Source organism: Pantherophis guttatus, chromosome 2, assembly GCF_059756535.1.
Source record: "Pantherophis guttatus breed Tessera chromosome 2, ASM5975653v1, whole genome shotgun sequence".
NCBI lineage: Eukaryota > Metazoa > Chordata > Lepidosauria > Squamata > Colubridae > Pantherophis > Pantherophis guttatus.
Genome location: NC_142064.1, coordinates 195038279 through 195063307, shown reverse-complemented (window position 1 = coordinate 195063307; position 25029 = coordinate 195038279). Strand labels below are relative to the sequence as shown.

The 25029-nt window shown below is 33.6% G+C and overlaps 1 protein-coding gene across 6 annotated transcripts in view; it reads left to right on the top strand.

Annotated features, from left to right (window-relative positions):
• The window catches only part of FAM13B (family with sequence similarity 13 member B), a 63376-nt gene that overhangs the window by 20950 nt on the left and 17397 nt on the right, over window positions 1–25029 (top strand). For 3 of the 6 annotated variants that reach the window (XM_087887476.1, XM_034403280.3, XM_060688534.2), the window contains 9 exons: window positions 586–727; window positions 2720–2889; window positions 10237–10278; window positions 11862–12008; window positions 13467–13593; window positions 17361–17425; window positions 18726–18777; window positions 20690–20837; window positions 23934–23999. In XM_087887476.1, coding sequence (XP_087743602.1) covers window positions 586–727; window positions 2720–2889; window positions 10237–10278; window positions 11862–12008; window positions 13467–13593; window positions 17361–17425; window positions 18726–18777; window positions 20690–20837; window positions 23934–23999 — 959 coding nt within the window. The remainder of the gene's footprint in view (window positions 1–585; window positions 728–2719; window positions 2890–10236; window positions 10279–11861; window positions 12009–13466; window positions 13594–17360; window positions 17426–18725; window positions 18778–20689; window positions 20838–23933; window positions 24000–25029) is intronic. The other 3 variants (XM_087887477.1, XM_034403288.3, XM_087887475.1) reach the window with 1 other exon arrangement.

The following is a 25029-nucleotide window of genomic DNA, read 5'->3' as shown; positions in this document are numbered from 1 at the left end:
TCCCTTCCCCTTTAGAGTAAAAGTGTATTTAAGAAATTTGTCCTGTAATCTTAACAATTAAGTAATTTATTTTACCTCCCTTAATTTTATCCATTCAGCAAACATATTAAATATTATGTTAACATTATATGCTCCCTAAATTTAGCTTTTCTATTAAAATAGTATAAAAAGTTTTTTTTTTGCTAAATTAACAAAACTTGTTAATTAATTACTCAATTTTTGTATAAATATTGGATCTGCCCATTACTCATTTTTTCAAATGTAATTCCACAATTATATTAGATGCTCAAAATGCATAGTAAATCATTTTCTGATTAATGTGATGAATAGATCTCATTCTTCCTAATTTCAGAAAGGCAAAATTGAATGGGGTAATTCAAGCAGTGGCCCTGTTTGATAGACAAACCAAAATAATAATTTCTTGTAGATGGTGCTCTTAGAAGGTTGTCTAGCTTTAGGGAGGAAAAAGATATATAGCCAATCCTTTTTAACCTTTACCTCTGGTAACCCTGGAGTAGGAAATATTAACAACATTTGATAAGATGATGTTAAAAAACATGAATTTAGTTTTGGACATTCTTAAAGCATTTACACAGATGTGGAGGATCTGAAAGAGCAAGAACTTGTTAGCAGAATAATGGCAGGACTGCTAGAAAATTATGATGAACTCTTTGAAAATGAAGAGGAAGATTTCTCATCTAATGATTTAAGTTCAGTAACTGAGCAGGTAAGAAACTAATGCATTTTTGGATAGATAAAATATTTGTAATATGTAAAAATAGAAATATTTTGCTGTATAATGTACTGTGAGCAGGGTGGATTTGATTTAAATCGAGTCGATTTAAATCACGATTTAAATCATGATTTAAATCGCTAGTAAAAAGGCTTGATTTAAATCAACTTGATTTAAATCATAATTTTTAAAGAGCAACTGTCATCTCTGCTACTCCTTTGACCCACTGTTGACTCACCGATAGTCCCAGTGTTGCAGAATATACAGCCTTGTGCTACATAACTAAGCTCCATTTCATGCTGAATAAACTAAATTATTTATGTATCTTAAATAGAAAACTATCTTACGATAGATTTTTACTCCAAAAGTTTTTATTAAAATAAATTTGATAAAAATAAAAAAAATCCGATTTAAATCAAAAAAATCTGATTTTTTTGATTTTTTTAAAAAAATCATTGATTTTTATCCACCCTGACTGTGAGATACGCTTATAAATTCTAGTTAAGTTTACTAATTGGGCTTCATTTATGTTCCTACTTTTTCTTTTACCATGTGCAGAAGATGCTTGAAATAGCTGGGTTGTAATAGAACCCTATTTCTTATATACTCCAGAAAGTAGCCCAAATGAAAATTCTAAAGTAATGTTACTTGTCCTGTTTGCAGAAATGCAGTTATTAGCTATTTTACTCAATTATTAGACAAAACCAGTTCTCATAAGGGAACCTTAACACTAATCTATGGTTTAATGCAGTGGTGAAATCCATTTTTTTTTACTACTGGTTCTGTGGGTGTTGCTTGGTGGGTGTGGCAGGGGAAGGATACTGCAAAATCCCCATTACCACCCAACTCCAGGGGAAGGATATTACAAAATCCCCATTCCCACCTCACTCTGGGGCCAGCCAGAGGTGATATTTGCTGGTTCTCTGAACTACTCAAAATTTCCGCTACTGGTTCTCCAAACTACTCAAAATTTCTGCTACCAGTTCTCCAGAACCTGTCAGAACCTGCTGGATTTCATCCTTGGTTTAATGAGATGTGAACAAGTCTAGCCTTGTCATTATACTCTTCATACTTCTCTCTTCTCTTTGCTACATGAGAGAGGAAAAGTATGTTGCATTTCCTCAAACATAGTATAAATGTTCAAATACAGTATGTGCAGTGCCATGATTTAAATTGTTGATATTTAAATTAAGAGAAAATCATGGTTTAACAAACAAAGAGTTTTGTTCAGTTCATTCATCTAGCAGCAATAATTATAGCATGCTCCAATTATATGTACATAGTGTATTTAAGTCACCTTAGAGGGGAGATGGGTGGCATAAAAATTTAATAAATACAATAAAACAAGTAAAAATTCTTTCTCTGAAAGTGCAGTGTGAAAAATAGTTATGCATTTAATGTTACTCTTTAACCCCTCTGTCTCCTACTGGAATAAGAAGCACGAAAATTAGTAAGAAGCAAGAAAAATACATATGCAGAGAATCAGTGTGTCGAGGCAGACTTTGGAAATAGATGACTTACCTTTTGGTGATGAAATTTGAACACAAATTTAGTCTATTGCATCTATGTTAGATTGAGATTTCATTGAATTGCTTTCAGAAATGAGAGCAGAGATTTCAGTATTATTAAGCTAAAGAACACTGCTACTCTTCATGATATTATGTGTGCTTTACTTAAAGAAGATCCAAATTAAATCTCTTAAAAATCTTGTGCCTTTCTTCAAGGAGTAGATGTCTTTGTTTTTCTTCTTGTGTATTGGCTTAAAATTACATATTATAGGCATTACCTCTGGCTGCGAGGGTTCATTGGGGGTTCATTGATACATGTTTGTTGAGTTGAGAACATAGGTATCAATAAAGTTTGATCCACTTTATTTTTAACATACGGTATACTTTCCCTCTAGCGTGTGGAATTTAATGAATTGTTTTATCTGAGAAAATGGGGTCTTGATGTTACTTGTTTTTCTTTGTTTTTCTTTTTTTTAAGATAAATGATTTGTTGGATGAAGATGATATAAAGCTTGAGCAGTCTGAAGAACTGCCAGAAGAAGAGGAAGAGGAAGAAAACACAGAGGATCCAAAATATAGGGAAGATACAGAGCCTCAAGATATGATGGAGAGCATCCTGGAGTCATGTAGTGTTTCAGCCTCAACAAGGTATCAGCAAAGATACTAAGGATAGTATTACTAGGCAGTACACTGTAGTATACTTCAATATTATATAAGCTTCTGTTTTTAGTGTTGAATTTTAGGATTTTAGTTATGCAAAATTTTGGAAACAACTTTCCAACCATTCTGTCACAGAAGTCAGACTTAGATACAGTAATGTAGTTAAATTGACACAAAGATCTCAGGCCTGAGTTTCCTTCATCTAGACCAGAGTGATTCTCTAATAATGCAAAATAGAGTTTAAAATAGTTGCATTTTGAATTATGGATTCATGACAAAATTTCAGGATATCAATGCTTCATATAACATTTCACAATTTAATGAAATAATAGTTTCATGCTTTTATTGTTTCATTCAAGAACTTGGCATGAGCCAAAATTAACACTTAATTTAGCTTGAAACAATTTTTGAAAGTTCTGACTCGTTTGCTGCTTTATACATGTTAAAAAAAAACTTTATAAGAATGTAAAATGAGTTAATGTTCAGGATCCAGCATTCCCACTGTAGCTAGCCTGATTTCTGAGGAAAAACTGCAAGGTGTAAACGTAAACATTATTCTACATGGCTTCTGCCATAATGATGCTGGGGGTATCTCTAAACTTGCTTTAGGGGACTATTGCGGTAGGGTGGGGCTGTTTCAATTCCCGTAGTGACTCCAAATTTGGAGTCCTTGAACACATGCCTGATTTAATATATTGATGTTGTGAATAATATTAACAGGGAATAAGGGTGTATTAATATATAGAATGTTAGATGAAGTTAAAACAATATCCCACTAGTTGTGTCTATTACTCAGTAAAGTTAAATGGTCTCTTAATAGGAAAAATGAAACTGACAGTCTTCTGTAATTCAATATAGTTTCTTAATATCCAATTGCTTCCTAGTGTAGACCTAAATGGACACAAGGCCTTTAAATGAAAAAAAAAAAAAATCAGTATTAGAACCCCATTTAAAATTGTCTTTTTAAAGACTGCAATATAGGCAAATAACATTTTGTTTATTACACCCTGCATATTTTGAATATAGCAGCCTTAATATAGCAGCCACCTAATTTGTTATGAGCCAAAAAATAGGAAATAACATTTTTGTATTTATTCTTTTTATATAATTAAATGTCTCTGCTGCTCATCTCTTTAATACAGCGACTCTGGGCAGCTTACAATATAATAAAAAGTTAAAAAGTATTAAACAATTAAAATTAGGAAGAAAAAAGATTAAAAGTTAAGAACCAAGATGATGATGAGAATCTTCTCTACCCTATCAGCCAACCCCAATGTAGCAAGCCCCTATTGGGGGCCCAGGCCAAGTGGCAGAACCAAGTTTTTAGGCTCTTTTGGAAGGTCAGAAGTATGAAGGCAGATCTCACCTCTGATGAGAGAATATTCCAGAGGGGGCAGCACAGTGTAATTTTACAATATCATGTAAAAAGAAGAAAGAGAGTACATAGGGTGATTTCTGATTATTTCATAAGTATTAGATTGAGAGGCCACATTAAAAGCATATGTATAAAACAGTATTCATTTTCATGTCCTACACATACAAAATGGTTACCGTATTTTTCAGAGTATAAGACGCACCGGAGTATAAGACGCACTTACCTTTTTTGTTTTTTTGTTTTTTTTATAAAAAGTTTTTTTTATTTTTTAGACAAACACACATACAAACACAATGTATTTTCTTTGAACAGAGTATTTGGCCGGTTCACAAATTTAAACAGTGTTTAGTCATTTCAATTAAATTTGTAATTTCTGTATTTCCTTTTTGCCATATTTATTCCTCATCTGTTTTTTTAAAAAACCAATATTATCCTTCATCCTCATCTCTAATTTTAATCAAATTCAATTTTTCCCTTCTATTCTATATTATACCCCTTCCCATTGTCATCTATTTTTATATCTATCCTCACATTGGTTAATTATGTAATATTACAATTGTTTAATACAAATTCAACATTTTAATATAACTCAATTAGTTATATAACTATCTTTTTTTGTATATTAATCAATATGAACATGAATATTCCAATTATTTCCATGCGATCCAATTTCTTGCAAATCAATTAATTATATTTACCAATAATAATAAACCAAATAATTTTCCCCATTATATTCCTCCAAACCACAACTTAGCCATTTCTGCTTTCAACAATTAATAGTATTTCAATTATTACAATTCCCTAGTTAAATAGAGCTTTCCCCTTATGTTACTCATTATTTGGGAGAGATCTTAATCTCTCCCAATAACTCAAATAGTTTTGCCCATATAATCCTCCAAATCACAACTTAATCATTTCTACTTTCATCAAAATATATAATTAAAAATATTTCAATCGTTACAATTTCCCTAATGAAATTTAAAAATGTTCTAGCTGTTATCCAAGCTACAACTTAATTCTTTTTACTTTCACCACCATATACCATTAAAGGTATTTCAATTGTTACATTTTATACTTATTCATATTTCTAAAAAAAAATAAAAAAAGAAAAACTTATCATTGTCTAGATTTCAAAAATACAAAGACAAATATTCCAATTATTATTCATTTCATTTTTACAATCATGATTTTCCATTTATTTCTTACTACTATTCATATTTCAATTCTAAATATATATAACATCTTTCTCTTTCATTTCTTTTTCTTTTTCTCTCTTCCCATTTTTATCTTTGCCTTTTTCTTTCTCCTTTTTTTCTTTTGTGTTTTAAAATCTTGAACTCTCCTCTTTTGCCCTAAATTTCTCATTGTTTGCACCTATCTTTTTTGGTAAGGAAAAAGAAGAAAAAGAAATCTCCCTCTGCCTCTGCCTAATTTTTCGACGTTGCAGTAAACAGCATGCTTTGCTTTCATTTTGGTTTTCAGCATAGCTTGATTAGCACAAGAAAAAAAAATCTGCTCCAGCAATTTACCTCTTTGCAGCAAGCAGCAGAGCCCTGCCCAAAACAGCTGAGAGCAAATCAGGTGAGGGTGGGGGTGGGGGCATCCAATCAACTTGTGCTAATTAGGCTGTGCTGAAGCTGAAAGGAGCTGTTTTTTTCTTGCTGTTTGCTTGCAAAGAGATAACTGCTGCGAGGCACAGGCCAAAAGGTGGGGGCCAGTGGGTGGGCGGGGCTACATTCGATGTATAAGACGCACCTAAATTTTCACCCCCTTTTAGGGGGGGAAAGGTGCATCTTATACTCCAAAAAATACGGTAATTCAGGATTTAACCTTTTCATTGTATATAATTTTTAATTGAGGGCACAGTGAAAGTCCACACATAGCTAGCCATATTTCTGTAGTTGCTTCATTGCCAGTCTGTCATGTACTGAAGACAAATTGTCTAGATAATGTTTGACACTTATATGTCAGGTTTGTATTTACTTTTAGTTGTTGATGCTATGAATGTCTTCAGCTCTGTTTCATAAATTGGGTAGTTCTGTCTTCATAAATTGCAGTATTAATTAATATCTTGTGATGAATAATAAATAACACTGTAGAGAATTGGAAGGGAAATTCAAGGTGCATTTATTGTTGTCTCTCATGATTAGGAGGCTGAAGGCTAAAACATATGATGAATGGTTGCAGGAATTTGGTATGTCAAGTTTAATGAAAAGAAGGATTAGGGGTGATGTGATAGCAGTGTTCCAATATCTAAGGGGCTGCTACAAAGAAGAGCGGGGGGGGCAGTCTATTCTCCAAAGCAGCTAAAGGCAGGATAAGAAGCAATGGATAGAAACTAACCAAGGAGAAAACTAACCTAGAACTAAGGAGAAGTTTCCTGACAGAACTATTAATCAGTGGAACGTCTTGCCTTCAGAAGTTGTGGGTGCTCCAACAGTGGAGGTTTTTAAGAAGAAATTGGACAACCGTTTGTCTGAAATGGTATAGGGTTTCCTGCCTGAGCAGGGGGTTGGACTAGAAGACGTCCAAGGTCCCTCCAACTCTGTTATTCTGTTAACTAGTACTGAATAACACCAAAAGATAGGAAGTCTATGCATTCTGTGATACTTTTATTGTATACTCATCTCTGTTGATGAATATTAGTTACTTTCATAGCTGGATAAACCAGGTTTATTGCAGTTTGAGCTGAGTTTCCCATTCCCATTCTTTGGCTGCATTAAAGGTTTATATAAACTATGATATGGAATAATTGAAATTAGAATGACATTTATATATTTCACATTTTTCTATGATGATTTAAATGGAAAAGTTTGCAAATCTGTTCAGATGCCCTTAAGATCTACTATCTTGCATCCAAGAGTTGCCTATTAGAAGTAAAATGTTGATTGGGCAGCTTACTGTCAGTAGTGACCTCATGTTGCAGTCTTTTCTATGTAGACTGCAGGACTTAGTGCAGTACTTCAGTGCTATCTTAGAGGCAACTACTTAAATTAAGCAAGCAGAATAGCCAACAGAGACTGCTGATCTGTTTATTTTTTTCCAATGAAGTGTTTTCATATGAAATGTTCATTTGGAATAGGAAAAATAATGAAAATGGCTTACAAAGTTCTACTATATAGGTAAGCTGACTTAAAAGATTGCATGTTAGAACTGAAATAACTTTTAAAAGCTAACTAGCTTTGGAAATATGCACTGTTATGCTTTGCTATTTCCCTGCAGTCATATAATCTATGATATTTAAGGAAAATAAACCTCTTCATGTATTGCTAATTGTTTACTTTGGGTATTAAAATTATAATGGTTATGAATATTTACATGATTTTATCAGATTATGACAACATATTAAAATGGTTATGCTGTATCATGCCGTGTCATTCTTTGTCAGGAATTCACCCAAGTAATGCTGCTGCTTGAAATATTAAAATCTGTAAAACTAATGAAAGAGATTGTAAAAGCAATAAGATTTTTTAAAGCTTGGAAATGATACTGTTTTTTGAAGAATAATCACTGCATTGGAGATAGCTGAGGTGGGGGAGGCAGTGTTGAGTGTTTTGTTTACTGACTAGGTTTCTCCCTCCCCCCCCTGGAAGCACTAAAAAAAAGTTTAGAACTTTGTCAAATATAACTATTATATAGTATATAATTTAATAAAATGCTTGCTGATCTAAGTACCTTACATAAACTTTGAATATTCAAGTGCTTATTTAAAAATTAATTGCCTTCATTTCTTTAATAAATTTTGTTTAAATATTTTATTTTGTTAAACTTTCTTTTGATCCTCTGTAAATAGTATAATACAGTGTTAATATAGTGCTTAAGTTATTATTCAGTTGCTAAGTCATGTTGACTCTTCACAATCCCATAGCCATAGCACACCAAGTCCTCCTGTCCTCCACTGTCTCTCTGAGTTTGCCCAAATTCATGTTCATTATGTCGATGACACTATCTAACCATCTCATCCTCTGCCGTCTCCTTTTCCTTTTGTTTTCGATCATTCCCAATATCAGGGTCTTTTCCAATGAGTCCTCTCTTCTCATTAATGCTGCTTAAGTACTTCATTCCATTTCACACGTTAAGAGCTTGTTCATATTAGTTACAATAAATGAAAAGTGTTTGTTTTTCCATTCCAAAATTAACAGTTACTTAATAAAAGAAAAAATGAGGTTGATTTGGTAAAAATAATTAGGGGACATATTTTTATATATAAGCAAAAATAAGATGGCCTTTATTATAGTGAACAAAGCAGTTGTAAAACTAATTTAGTATTGTATTTTAAGCTTCAAAATTTGTATTTTAACTTAGAGACATTATGACATTGTAGGTATGCTAGGATCTTAAAGATTTTTTTTTTTTTTATACCGAACAAAATTGGTTGGTGGTCCTACTACTAAAATTACTTATACCTGAAGTGGAAAACCTTTGGTTCTACTTTTCCCAAAATAAATAAACATACTTTTTTTTTTTTTGGTAGTTAAACCTTAGTGAACTGATCAATATGCTTTATATAATATTCTTCTCTATTACTTAAAACTGACTAGAGCTTCTATCAAACATTTTCTATTCATGTTGATTTCTTGAGACATTCATTTAAACTTGCATGTGAAACCTCATTTCTTCCTGACTGCAAACCCACTAAATTTTCTTGTTTGGAGGCTATTTCCCTGTTTAATTAGTCTCATACTTCATCAAATTATGGATGTTTGACTAATACTGTTCATTACTGCTTTCTGAACTATTTTATATCATGTTTACTTAGATCAATACTGAACAGATGCGCAATATTTTTAATGATTTGCTAATCTTTGTTATAAAGATTTTGTAGGAAAAGAACATGACAAAAGATTAAATGACAAAATTTATACTTAACTGAGTTTTTTAAACCCCGGTAGTCCTTTCATTTTTTTTAGAACAAGGAAACACAAAATTTGAGTTCTTTTGGAAGAACATTCATTAAAATTTCATATATTTTGTAGAATATTTTGAAAGCTCAAGTACAGCAAAGTGTAGAATTTAATGAGAATGATATTTATTTTGATTATGGTATCTTTAATGTATTATTTCTTTTTCCTAAGAAGAAATGCTTTGCTGCCTTTAAATAGTCTCAATTTTTCTGGTGGAACAGATACTAATCTAAAGGATGAATAAAACTGCCTTCTTGCCAGTCATAAGAAGTCCTCTCTCATATGTTACACCCAACTGTGCTGCTATAAAAGCACTTGCTATGTTAATTAAAACACTCTTCTTTCATATCATGTCTTCCTGGGAGGAAATTAAAAATGTTTTTTCACCTCCTGTAAAAAGTATTTTGCATTTCTTCATGTAAATTGAAGGGAAAGGAAGCAAAACACACATCCCTTTCCAATCTGGAGGAAATAATATAGTTTTTCCTTTCATACTTCATTTTTTCCAAGAAACAGCAGCAAGGTGATAGTGATGCTGTCTTCAAAATTTTTATAAGAAGCTAGGCCATATATTTTCCTTTATAAAAACACTGTTTCTGTGCATAGGCAACTAAGGAGAGCTTTTAAAGCAGCTTGCAAAGGATGTGGCTTTCAAAAAGAGGTTCTCTGTTCATGGTAACAAACTTTGCAAAGCACCTCTTTGAAATACTTTGCACAGGCTTTCCTAGCATTACTAAATAACAGGTTAATAACAATAGTTATTGTTGAGATCAACACCTGGGTCTGTTCTGTTAGCAGTTCATATTTTGCTGTATTGTTTTGCTTGCAGAAGTTATGTTAAAGGACTGCATTTAAGTATGGTGAATGAGAAAATCTTAAAAGAGTGGCAAAGACAACTCATAACCTGGTCAATTAGAATTAAGCCTGATTCTAAAGCTTGTATTAGAGTTTGTAACCTGTCATTGATATACTAGGTTTCTTATTGAACATCATTACAATATGCTAAAATGAAATGAACTGAAACCTGAATGTCTCTGTATATCATTTTCATTGCAGTGCTCATCTCTCCCCCTTAAGTATCTTGCCAGCTTCTGCAGAGTAAGTATAAATTCCCCATAGGTGTAGAAAATATTCATGATTGTATTGTATACAGTAATCTCAATTTACAGCTGTTTGTTTAGTGACCGTTCAAAGTTAAGCTGCACTGAAAATGTGGCATGACCATTTTTCACCCTTAATGACCGTTGCATCACTCTCATGGTCACATGATTAAAATGCGGACACCTGGCAACTGGCATGTATTTATAATGGTTATGGTGTCCTGGGGTCATGTGATCACCGTTTGCTATTTTCTGACAAGCAAAGTCCATGGGGAAGCTAGATTCACAACCATGTTACTAACTTAACAACTGCAGTGATTCACTTAACAGCTGTAGCAAGAAAGGTGGTAAAATGGGACAACAATTGTACTGCTTAGCAATGGAAATTTTGGGCTCCATTGTGGTTGTAAATCAAGGGCTGTTTGAAATGTTATGGAACTTTTGCAATGTTGACCTTTGGTGAATACTGGCTGACTTTAGTATAGATAAAAACTTGGAATTAATATTGAATGACTATTTAAAATATGTTAATTTTAGCCCCCATTTTTCTTTTCCTAATCTTCCGTATACCCATATTTTTTATTGGTCTAAGAGAAATGACTTGTATTGACCCTAAATTCTTGTTCTTTTGACACTTGTTTTTTCTTTAATTCCTCTTTAAATTATACCTTTATATTGTACAATTCACAATTTAAACCACCAATTCTCAGACGGGTTGCTATTCTTTCGGATTGCCCTCAGTCTGCTTCCATTTCTAAACCTGGTACAAGATTTCATTGTATCACTTTGAACTATGAGTGTCAGAAAAATTCATGATATTACAGCAATATAACTAGTGATTAGGAGTGCTTTATGGATAATGATCATTGTTTTCATATCTATATTGATATTAATATTTCAGTTAATAAAATGAGATTTCAGATACAGGGAACCAAATATAAATAAAGCAATAAATAGGCATTAGTCACAATAAATAAATTAAACAATTGTTCTTTAGGAAAGCCTGAACCAATAGTAATATGAGAGAAGGTCATCCTTAAGTAGAAACTTAATCCAGATAGAAGGAGGGAGCAGTAGGTTAGCAAACTAGGATATACTCACTTGTTTCAGTTTACTTAATCGAGTGTCGACTCCAGTAATTTTTTTCCTCCAATTATTAAAATTAAAAATCAGTAGAAAAATATGCTGAATCAGAATATGGGATGAATGGATCTTAGACTTAATTTTTAAAATTTTCATGCTTTCAGTTAGAATTATAAAGGAATTTACTTTAATCCTTTGTGTGTAAGGAATTTGTTTTGATTGTAGTGTTTTTTTCTTTCTGTAGTCTTGTTACTGTAGCTTTTCTTTCTGTTTCTCTTATTTAAACTGTACAATGACAGCAGTCAATTTAATTAAAAATGTTTGAGAAAGATTTATTTATGTAATGTAAGCACACTCTCTTTATTTGGTAGTAAAAGTGAATGAATAAACTAGTTTCTTTTTAGTTGAATATCCTCTGCATGCTAGGAACAAAATTGAGCAACATGATTTACACATAAGAAAATAGATTATTAATACATATCATTGTTTTATTTCAAGTATCTTGGAAAGAACAATTAGAGCAGCTGTAGAACAACATCTTTTTGATCTGCAGAGCAGCATAGATCAAGATCTCAAGAATTTACAGCACCAAGTGGTGTGTCATGAAGGAGATATTGAGGAAGATGAAAAAGGATCTAACAACCGGTAAAATTTTGTTTTATATTGTTTATTTGATTACAAAAACAAATCATTTAAAATAAAAATGAATTTTTTAATAATAAATAAATAGTAATAAAATGAAATTTTATTGTTTGCAGTGTTGGGCACTATGTGATGATGATGATATGGATAATGAATAAAGATGATGATAGTGATGATAATGAAGAGGAGGATACTTGATAGCATTTCTATTATCCTTAATATATTTCATAAGAGAATTCATAGTGTCCTGATAATTTATTCATGCTCTGTTGCGTTTTACTTCAAATCAATTTCCTATAAAAATAAACAAGGAACTTTATAGTTGCTGTCCAATTGTGGCAGGTGATGATTTACCTGTAGGACATTCTAATTAAATACGGATTATAATTTGTTGATTGTTGTTGCTGACAGTATATTCAGTGATGTTAGCTGACTGCAAATAAAATACCCAAACTGAATGATTCCAGAGTCGAATACTATTACATCACAATTGGCACCAGAATTTCTGTCATAAGTGAGGATGGTCGTAAAGCAAGACATCATAGGTGCATGAATGCTTGCTGCTGCTTGCTGAGGCTCCCGGGGTGGGTGGGTGTGTCAAGCAGCTGCAGACCCTTGTGGTTGCAGGACTGCTTACCGCCTCGTGAAGCAGGGTGCAGGGCAGCCAAAAGGAGATGGGCAGTTAAGAAATATGAAATACAAACAAATAAATGGGCAGTGATGTGCCCCTTGATTGTTAAGTGTAGGTAGGCTGCCAAGTGCCAATTTTTGTCATGTAGCTGTGGAAGTGCTGCAATGGTGATAACTTTGGGCACGGGTCATAAGCCCATTATTTTAGAATTGTAATTTTGAACAGTCGCTGAATAAATGATGGTAAGATGAGGACTACCTATAGCACAAAGATGCCTGCAGCATCTTTAGATCCATTCTTTGATATAGTGGCCTTAGAGGAAAGTTTCATTCCCTTCCTCTTCTTCTGAAGCTATTCTTCAAGTAACGTGTTTGAATAGGCAGCAGCTTCTGTTTCGTAGATGTCAGTTGTTTCAGAATGGTTTCAGTGTGATCAATTTGTATCAACCAACTGCAATGTATGTTTCTTTCTATCACTGTTCTAAACTCCTTGTTTTGGGGAATAGCAGTCTAAGGATCATTGTGGTATCTACAGCCTATGGCTGGATACGATAGGAACAGTATTAAGTTATCTCCAAAAGTAGAATGTTATATGTATTTGTGCTATAACATTTATGAGCATCTATTCAATAATAAATGGATATTAGGAATTTACTTCTTTTCTTTTCTGAATGCAGTTGTACATACTTTTATAAACATATTCTGATTTCATTAATCCAGAATATTATGATCTCCAAAATAGTAAATGCCTAAAGTCCTTAACCTAAACCCATAACCAGATAGTTTTATGCAGGTAAAATTCATTATTTAGCATCTTGTTCCTTTTGTTAGGGATGATACTGAAAAGAATATTACTAAAGATTATGAGAATCTTGGAGACTGCTCTGAAACAGTGAATTGCACTAAATTAGACAGTGAAATTGTACAACCTGTGTCTGAGGAAAAAGAAAATGATCAGGTAAGAGTAGCATAAAATATGCTTCATGCATTTTGAGTTTTGTTTCCTGTAATTGTAGTCTGAAAATATTTTAGTGCAATCTGAAATATAACCAGAAGGAATACTATTAGTATTTGTTTTGTAAATATATTGTTATCCTGCTGTAAAGTAGCTATAATAACAATATCCTCACTTTTCATTCTTTGTTGATATAAGAGAGTCTCCAGACTATGCTTGTATTCTTCCTTTTAAATGAAGTATTTTTTATGGTCATAGACCGTCATAATTCTTCTTTCTAACTCTGGGTGGGGAATGTAAATCTAATGCAGTCTGCTAGGCAGGTCATCCAAGCCTTGGGACAAGAGTTTGCCTCCTCTCTTGAAACTGAACTTGAACTGGCAGTGTGCTCCATTACACCTGTAAATGCAGCTTGAAAAAGCAAGTGGTAGTCCAAGTTATCAGAACTTTGCTTTTAGACACTCATTTGGAACACCTGCGAGCACAGTTATGTCATTTTCATGTAACAATAGATAGGAGCATTGCTTCTTCTCCATGCAGAACATGAATCCAGTACTTCTGAACATTAAACATGTCCATCAAATTCAGTATCTTGCTCTTAAAGCCATTCATATGCTAGCAAGCTTTATACTCTTTCACGTTTCCTTCCCTTTTTGGCTCAGGAGACTGTACTCTCCATGCCTTTGGGGTAAAATATGATTTGCCCTAGGTTCTTTCACCTTTTCATCTGTTGTTTTTAATCTTTTAACTAAAGCATTCACATAATTAATTCCAATTAAAACTGTTTACTTTGCCATTCTTCTCCTTGCCTTCTACTCTGACAAGAAGCCAAGTACAATATCCATAAAAGAACACCTAAATTTGATACATTTGTTCCTGTAAGAACTTAGTTGGATTGAAAATAAAAGATATTTTCAAGATAATCCAGACAACATGATGGGTAAGGAGGGAGTTGTATCAGATCATTTCAGGACAATTCAGGATTCTACCAGAGAATCTTGTTCTTTTCTCTGCAGAGACCTATGTTAGGGCTTACTTGCCCTTGGAAAATATATATCACTTAGCCAAAAATTATGTTTAAACCTTCATTGTTATAGGGAAAAAATTGCTAGAAAGCTGGAATGTTGTTCCCATAAATTTAGTTCCAAAGGATTACTGTCTCAGATTTTGTCAGCTCTTGCTCCAATCCCCCCCGCTTTCTATTGAACAGGATATCCCCCATTTTATATCTGCTAACTATACCCTGTGCACACTTGTGAGTTCCAAATACCATTGCAATTTCACTACAGCACTTAATGTTTTGAAGGGGAAAATATGTTTAGGAGCTGGGAATTGCATAACATTTCTCAGCAACTCAAAGCAGCTGTATCTTTTCCTGAGCGTGAATAACTACCTTCCATAACTTTGGAAAAGACACACATATACTAAAGTGTTGCTGACAGATGCAGTGTGTACACCAGTGAATGCTTTGAAGCACTTCTTTCCCTTTGAATCTCATTGAAAGCATTTCACTGCCGTACAATATATATTTATAAAAAGACCAAAAGAGAGGGTAACAGGGAACACTTTTACCAAGGCCTAGAAATTTAAAGCAGCTGACCAGTCTAGAACTGCTCCCCCAACCCAAAATGAAGCCTAAAGTTTAGATCATGCTTGAAGATATTTATAGATGTGTATTTTTTTACATCTATATATTTAGTGTCCAGATTTACGGGAATACTTGCTGCGAATCTTAAACAGTGTTAGAACGAAATGAACAATTTTTTTGTTCCTGCTAGCCTGTCTTTTCTTTTCTGAAAGAATTTGTGCTTGTGCAAAATATATGATTTTTGTCTTGTCCTATGTGACATTCTCTTTCAAGAAGTACACTCCCAAGAATATTGCAAAATACCTTTTTTTAAAAAAAAAAGAATCCTACCTCTGAGTGAATGTAAGTTAAAGGAAAAATTAGCAAAGACACTGTAGAAAACCTTTGAGTGGCATGGTGGCCTAGTGGTGAAGACGCCTGCCTCCCACTTGGAAGATTGAAAGTTCAATCCTAGGTAGCATAGTCATAGGGCGCAAAAAAAAAAAAAAAAAAAGAGAGAGAGAGAGAGAATCTGCAGTGTGTGGTGTCAGGAAGGGCATCTGGCCAGTAAATGCTCAGCTCCATCCAGTCGCCCTGACTCTATCCTGAATTAAGGAATTACAGGGTGGTAAAAAGGGAGTTTTTATTGTAAAAAAGCTTCAGGTATATAGAAAAAAAAATCAGAATTAAAAAAGGGAAAAAAATGAGAGTTTGTAGTTAATTTACCACTTTTTCTAAAGGAAGATAATAGCTTTGTAGGAAACTAATTATTGTAGTCCTCCTCATTATAAACTAGCATGTTTTACAGGGGATTTTCACTTACCATACTACCCTAGCAATGCATAGCTGAATTATTCATCTTTATATTTATATTGGAATCATTTGTTAACTTCTTTTACTAAGATTTACATAATATTAGCATGCTACCATTATATGAATATTACAAATATTAATAAAAGTAGTTGCATTAAGAATCCTATATGTACTCTTTCAAGGAATTTTTCTAGAAAATGCAAATATTAGAATGCATATAACTTTCAGTTGTGTTTTACAATAGTTTTGCCCTTCCTTCCATTGTAACGGATGAAAAAAAGACCATACTGTTATTTTAGTCACTGTTATAGAACCATTTTAAATGTTTCAAATCAAAAGAGCCAAGAAATTGAATGCATATGTTTATAATAATAGTAAATGGCTTCTGATATAAACCATAGAAATAGAAAAATATATTAGGGATATGCAAAATTTATAATTTCCAGAGATAGGGCATGCTGGATAATGTTAAGACTGTTTTGCAGTTCCAGTATACCATGCTAACTTTCTGAAGATTCTCCCTTTTCAAGGATGGTTTGGTGAAGTTTGTTTTTGGATTTCTCCAAACTGGAGGTAGTTCAGTGTGCTTTGGGGGTTGTAATACCCCAAATAAACAAATTTCATCTGGAACATCATTTCCAGAACTTCTTGCATGATTTTTGAACAACACGCTGTTCACAAAGCACTTATGTATATAAAGAAAAAATTACATGTTTTCAACATTTGGGTTAGGGCTTTGGGAACTGAATATCACCCTCATTTTATATCCTGGGTATAAAATGTGCTTTACTTAAAAAGGAAAAGAGCGAATGATTTAAAACTATCTGAAGTATGTTTAGCTATCTTCAGATCCAAGGGACAGAGGAGAGGCTATATTAAGAAGCGCTATTACTGCTTAGCAGTGAATTGAGTATTTTTCTCTTATCAGCTGTCCACAAGGATTAGTCAATAATCACTTTTAATGTGATTTTCTCATTGTATTAAATAAAGATTTTTAAATTAAAATTTAACAGATAAGCCAGTTTTAACTGTGTGTCTTTATTAGTGGCATGAGTGCTTTCTGCCAGCAACGTTCTGTCCATGTTGCTGCTTTATTTAGTAACAAGGATTAATAGTATCTTTTAGAGTCCAGCAGATGGCTCATTCTACATAAGCTGAGACAAGTCCTCAGAATCCTTGTTAATATTTTGTTTACATCTTCAGGCCTCAAATTGATCTACATTAGCGTAGTTCAGCAGGACACATCAAAAATTTTCCCCCAGAAGTTAAAGTAACTAAGTAGTTTTAAATAAATTTTAAATTCCCTTAGAACCACAGAATGTTGCAGCTTTCTTCCTTTGTTAAAACAGAATAGTGGTTACCATGCTAAGGTCTTTGTTTTCACCAATAGGCTGCAGGCATATTGTTGAAGCCATGTGATGATGGAGGTGAAGATAAAGAATCCTTTGGAAATAAGTATGTATTGCAGTATACATGAGAACATTGGGTCTGGGGCAAGATACTTTTTATTAAGGTTATCTTTATGAGGAACTGTTTTTCCAGAATTGGTTTCCTTAGTATGAGGCCATCTATCTGTTGCTGGAAGAACAGATAAAATGTCTATACTTAGGATATTTAGGACTGAGTATATTTAGTGAGTTGATAGTATTAGAGCCAGGATTGTAACCTTATTTTGTGTTACAGGATATAGAAAGCTTAATTTAACATAGCTTTAGTGATTGTTGCCTTCAGAATAGGAAAAAGCCCAGAGCCAAGTAAGAAAATAATTTAATATTGTATACAAACTTCTGTCTCCTTCAACTCAGCCAGTCTGCTTTCTTTTGTGTCAATTTATTTATTTATTTATTTATTTATTTATTTATTTATTTATTTATTTATTTATTTATTTATTGGTTCGATTTATATGCCGCTCTTCTCTGGAGACTCAGGGCGGCTTACAATGCATTAAGCAATAGCCTTCATACTTTTGTATATACCTGCTTAGTAGGGTTTTCGGCCCCCCCAAGCAGTGTTCTTTTTTATACAAAGTCAGTTTATTGCCCCCACAATCCGGGTCCTCATTTTACCTACCTCGGAAGGATGGAAGGCTGAGTCAACCTTGAGCCTGGTGAGATTTGAACTCGCAGTAATTGCAGGCAGCTAGCAGCTAAGTGCTACTTAACAGCACTTTAGTCCACTGCTCCACCAAGGCTCTTTTTTTAAAATATTATGAAATTATTTTATAAATCTTGCTTACCATTGATTAAAATTCCACAAAACCAAGTAAACCAGATTCTTTACAATTTCTCAGGACAAGTAAAACAGAGTTTTGCGATAAATTTAGGTTTAGTTTAATAAATCAAGAAGAAACACATTTAACAGTGTTTGCCATGATTTTTTGAATTGAGGAACCATGATTTGTTATTCATTATTAAATCATAATCAGGAAACATTTTAAATGATTCCGAAACCATTTCTTTTGTACACTATGTTTTATCATGATAGCTAACTTGACAAATTATAAGTACAGATTTGTATACACAGATGTATTGCTAGCTATGATACTAGGTTTGCGTGTGTGTGTGTGTGTAGGTATTTATGTATTAATAATATCACTGGATTAGGGGGGATAATCTTAAGTATAAAGTTCTTTGTTCTGATTTATCAGACAAAAGCTAAGTTTATTTTGTTTTAAACTACTGATATGACTGAGTTGAGACAATAAGAATTGTCATCATAAGTGTTTTGAAATAATCTTCCCTAACTTCCTTTATAGGCAAGATTTTATATTGTTTGATGGTAGCAAAATGACGACACACATGATTCTGGTGAGAGCTTGCTTTTATTCTTTCCCTTGTAAATCTAGGCTCATTTTAAATACAGTGGGGCAAAAAAGTATTTAGTCAGCCACCAATTGTGCAAGTTCTCCCACTTAAAAAGACGAGAGAGGCCTGTAATTGTCATCATAGATAGACCTCAACTATGAGAGGCAAAATGAGAAAACAAATCCAGACAATCACATTGTCTGATTTGGAAAGAATTTATTTGCAAATTATGATGGAAAATAAGTATTTGGTCAATATCAAAAGTTCATCTCAATACTTTGTTATATATCCTTTGTTGGCAATGACAGAGGTCAAATGTTTTTTGTAAGTCTTCACAAGGTTGGCACACACTGTTGCTGGTATGTTGGCCCATTCCTCCATGCAGATCTCCTCTAGAGCAGTGATGTTTTGGGGCTGTCGCTGGGCAACACGGACTTTCAACTCCCTCCAAAGGTTTTCTATGGGGTTGAGACTGGAGACTGGCTAGGCCAGTCCAGGACATTGAAATGCTTCTTACAAAGCCACTCCTTCGTTGCCCGGGCGGTGTGTTTGGGATCATTGTCATGCTGAAAGACCCAGCCACATTTCCTCTTCAATGCCCTTGCTGATGGAAGGAGGTTTGCACTCAAAATCTCACGATACATGGCCCCATTCATTCTGTCCTGTACACGGATCAGTCATCCTGGTCCCTTTGCAGAGAAACAGCCCCAAAGCATGATGTTACCACCCCCATGCTTCACAGTAGGTATGGTCTTCTTTGGATGCACCTCAGCATTCTCTCTCCTCCAAAGACGATGAGTTGTGTTTCTACCAAACAGTTCTATTTTGGTTTCATCTGACCATATGACATTCTCCCAAACCTCTTCTGGATCATCCAAATGCTCTCTAGCAAACTTCAGACGGGCCTGGACATGTACTGGCTTAAGCAGGGGGACACGTCTTGCACTGCAGGTTCTGAGTCCCTGGCGGGGTAGTGTGTTACTGATGGTAGCCTTTGTTACGTTGGTCCCAGCTCTCTGCAGGTCATTCACTAGGTCCCCCCATGTGGTTCTGGGATTTTTGCTCACCGTTCTTGTGATCATTTTGACCCCACGGGGTGAGATCTTGCGTGGAGTCCCAGATCGAGGGAGATTATCAGTGGTCTTGTATGTCTTCCATTTTCTAATTATTGCTCCCACAGTTGATTTCTTCACACCAAGCTGCTTGCCTGTTGCAGACTCAGTCTTCCCAGCCTGGTGCAGGTCTACAATTTTGTTTCTGGTGTCCTTCGACAGCTCTTTGGTCTTCACCATAGTGGAGTTTGGAGTGTGACTATTTGAGGTTGTGGACAGGTGTCTTTTATACTGATAACAAGTTCAAACAGGTGCCATTAATACAGGTAATGAGTGGAGGACAGAGGAGCCTCTTAAAGAAGAAGTTACAGGTCTGTGAGAGCCAGAAATCTTGCTTGTTTGTAGGTGACCAAATACTTATTTTCCATCATAATTTGCAAAGAAATTCTTTCCAAATCAGACAATGTGATTGTCTGGATTTGTTTTCTCATTTTGTCTCTCATAGTTGAGGTCTACCTATGATGACAATTACAGGCCCCTCTCATCTTTTTAAGTGGGAGAACTTGCACAATTGGTGGCTGACTAAATACTTTTTTGCTCCACTGTATATATCCACAAATATATTCCAACTTTCACTTTTTAACTGCATGAATATTATTTTTAATTTTACAGATAGGTATTATTTGACATTCTGTTGTCTAGTTCCTATTCCATATATCTGTAAAGGTTTAGTTTACTTAATTGCTTGCTTGTAGTTCACATTCTTTTTATCAGTCAGGAAAACATACTGAAATCCACAAAACAAAAAATTACACGTATGCTGGAAGTTGCTGACCCTGTAATAGTGTATCATTTATTTACAGGATTGTGTTAGCAACATTTCTGATCAAAATATGAAAAATGAATCGGAGGAATTGAAAAACAAAAATAACAATGCTCCTGAAGCAACACTGTGTGCCTCTTTACCACATCTTGATTTGAAGAATGTGAATGGTGGTGACAAATTAGAAGGTAATTCTTGATTTTGATGTTTTTCAAAAATTTGCTAATTTTGAAAATTCAAATACGTGATCAATATAAATTTGTATTTGTTTATACTTAATAATGTATTTCAAATGGGTGTTAGTAGAAGTCTATTGAAATGAATCAATAGAATAAAAAGTTAGATTTGGGAAATTGAAATTTCCAAATATATATTAGTTGATGTTGCCAGTAATTCTTAACAATTTGTTTTAACTGTGATGTCTGTGAGAGTGGGGATTTCTACTAATATTCTTTTAAAGAATTGGTGGTTTTCAATATTTATGTACCGCTTGGAATGCTTGTTTCTCAATTTATAAGCTGCAAAGATTGCTGGGGATCATTATGATAATTGTATAATGGGTATTTCACTCCTGCATAGTCCTATAACTAAGAAAAGGAGGATGTGTTGACTTTGATGACGCCAACCTCATTTTCCATTGTAAAAGAATGTATGAGGGAGCTTAGCTAGAGCTTCTCTGTCACACTTCCTGTGTTTTTTATTGTACCATATCAAGGGAGATATGGGATTCTGCCTATTTTGTTTTTAAAGAATTCAAGAGGTGATAATTCTGTTATGTTCCCACATGTCATTTTTCTTGAGATAAAACACATATCACCCATGTAGCAAATAATGACTTAGCAACCATCGTATTTACCATGGCTACAATATGCCAGCAAATAATTATGACTTCTTATATTGAATAATGTATACATTTGTTGTAATATGCAAATTTTAAAACAAATACCCTATTTTAGAACATCATTCATATTTATCTCTGATGAAGTAACTGAAGTTATAATTTACAATATAAAATAATTTTGTTGTTCTATGTAACATTTAATATGTAATATTTAAGAATCGGTTTGATTCTTCTTTTTGGAGGTAGGGAGTATATTGACCATAAAGTGCAGAAGTACATTTTTACTTCCATGAAAATGTCTTAAAGAAAATTTCAGAATCTGCAACCGCTGAAATTATATTAAAACTTTACAGTATATTTAATTTCAGGATTATTTGTTTCTTTTACAATTCTTTTTTTTTTCCTGTCGTATGTTGTTCCTGGTAATTCTGCTATATGTGGACAAACATATTTTTTCCATACAATTAACAATCAAATGACAGCACGTTATAGGCTGCTCCCAGAAGCTCTTATATAAAGAGGCACCCTTATTGTTCTGCCTGTCCAGATAGCTTGAAAAAGGTAGCCTCTATACCTCATGCAAGCTGTAAGTAGTCAAAAAATAAAAAAAGTTTTATATTACCAAGGTCGGTAAAATAGGACCCAGATTGTGGGGAGCAGTATGTAAATAATACTTCTACATTGTAAACCACCCAGAGAGTGCTATAAAAAGCTATGGGGCAGTATATAAACCATATAAATGGTTTCTATTTTATAAATATATCTTAATCTCATGGGTGTCTAGATGATGTCAATTGGGCAGATTTCCTCAAAATGAGTAGATAATAGAAGTCCTCCCCAGCCATTGGATTAGCCATTCAAGTTATTTTTTGTTGTATACTAGAAACACAAAGAGATTCCTAATAGGAATAAGTGTACATTAAGAACATGTAAAACATTAATATAATCTGTTTTGCATTATTTTTGAAAAATGAACTGTCATATTTGCTGCTTATATTTTAGTTATCTCTATTTAGAATATAACAGAGGTGGAAGGCTGCTTATATTTTAGTTATCTCTATTTAGAATATAACAGAGGTGGAAGAGACCTGGAGGTCTTCTAGTCCAACCCCCTGCTTAGGCAGGAAACCCTACACCACTTCAGACAAATGGTTATCCAACATCTTTTTAAAAACTTCCAGTTATTCCTCTAATAATTGCTATAGGCTGCTGCATTATGCCAAACTATTAAAGTATAGTTTCTCTTGAGAATGAGCCTGAAAGGTGCTAATAATTCTTGCTTTCTTTGCTTTGATTCATGTGGTAAAGATACCCTGTTTCCCCAAAATAAGACATCCCCTGATAATAAGCCCAATCAGGCTTTTGAGCACATGGCAATAAGACCAAGCACTTATTTCAGGGTTCAAAAAAATATAAGACAGGGTCTTATTTTCGGGGAAACACGGTAATCATGAACTTCTGGATAACAATATCTAACCTTATAGCAACATCCAAAGTACAAGATTATGGTTTCTGCTTATCTTGCAAACTGAACCAATCAATAGTATAGTGATATTAATTTCCCAATAGGAGATAATGGTTGTTCTAAAGTTCATCTGAATCTAAAGATAAAAGATATGTATTTTGATCAGATAACTACTTAAAATGGCTCTTTGTTTAAGCAATAGCTTCTTGTTTTATTTGCTGATATACTCTGGGAACAGGATCCAAAGAAAAGCAATGAATTAACAGTTCCAAAGTTAATGAAACTGTTTCCCTTCTGATGATAAAATTGAATGTAGCTCAAGAATATCCTCAGACTGTAGAGATTTCTTCAAGGGGAGGATTAGGGGCTACTATTGGGTGAAGCTGAAAGTCCCTTTGTACTCTGCAAAGCTCTTTGGATCCTGAACTAGGTTTGTTGATTCTCTGTTCTCTTTTTCAAATCAGATTGAATTCGTTTATATTAATCTTATTGTTAAGGTCTATTTTGATATAGTTTAGTGATTTCTAGACCTGTTGTGTTATCAGAAATTTGCTTCTTTTTAAAAAATGCATATCTTACTAATTCAGACAAATATATATGTTGGACACATAAATAATTGGCATATGAATTTTCTCTGCATTTTGGTTTCTTTAAACATATGTGAGCAAAATCTGTCCTGTGTGTAAATTTATTTTTCTTTGAAATGTGTTTTGTTAAACATGGAAAAGCATGTGGTTTTTTGTTTGTCACCTCTGGAACACTTCTGGAAAGACTTTTAATTAATAAAGGGCTTAATCTTGAATGTTATTGGGCACCTTTTAACTGCCCCATTCAGTTGAGAAGAGTGCTTAGACCTGGCCCAGAATCAATTGGAAGACTTTCTATGTGGTGCTATACTCCTACATGTTATTTATAGTTTGTTCTAACTGTGCGATGTGTTCACTTCAGTATTTTTTGCCATTTTTTTTCATTTATTAGCGCCATGCCCTATCACTTTTCCCCTCATTGATTTCAAAACAATGCATCTACAGAGAGAAGGGGAGGGTAAGTATGGTTCGCCATACATTCAGTTACTGCCTCTTTCATGGTTTATGGTTGCTTTCAAATTACCCCTTTTACCTGCTGCCTTCTGAAGAGTCATGGCTTATGATTGGTGCAGTGATATACATATTAACGTTCCAGGTTGACATGCTGGTATGTTCAGTTAAATGATTTTTGCCAGCAGAACTAGGAAAGACTGCCTTACAACCTGGGAAAGCCTCTGCCAGCTAGAGGAGAACGTGCTCTGCTAGTTGGACCAGTGAAGAGTGTCCATATAAAGCAGCTTTATAAGTTCACACCATGACATCATGTCTGGTTTGCCTTTTTGTAATCCAATAACTTTTATTTTAAACAAGGGATTCTTTAAAATATATTTTGGTGTTTGGTGGGAAGCAGGTATAAGTGGGTTAATCAACATCTTATTGTGTTGTCACTGTATTGTTCAAAACTATCTTTCAAGTATAAGATTTGCACTGGAAAAACCAAATACAATATTTATGTCATTCTATTTCTGTTTGTAAATAAAGAGATAGAGTGAGGAACTGTCTCTGTGTGTGTATTAATATTAGTACACACGCATACACACATACATGTTATTTTTGAGGGACAATAACAAGGTTTTCTTTTCTTGGATTATTCTAATATTTCAGATTCCTTAGAACAGCCACAAATTATTTCATAAACACACATTTTAAACATTATTTATAACTTTAATGTGCAATATTAAATATTGTTTATTTACTTTCCTCACAATTAATGCTCCTTCAATAGAATTATTATTCTTCAATATCAATATATGGAGGAGTCAAGTCTTTTGTATTACAATGAAACGTAGGATTTGCACTTCATTATCTAAAATCTTGATGCACACTGTTTATGCACACTGTTGCACTTGAAGGAATTTACTGTGCTTTCTGTTGTTTTGGACAAAAATTACCTCTTCATATGGTTTAAAGCATATAATCAAAATGCACATGGTACATATTTAGTGTACAACATAGTATAGTTTTATATATTAATGCATGATTATCTA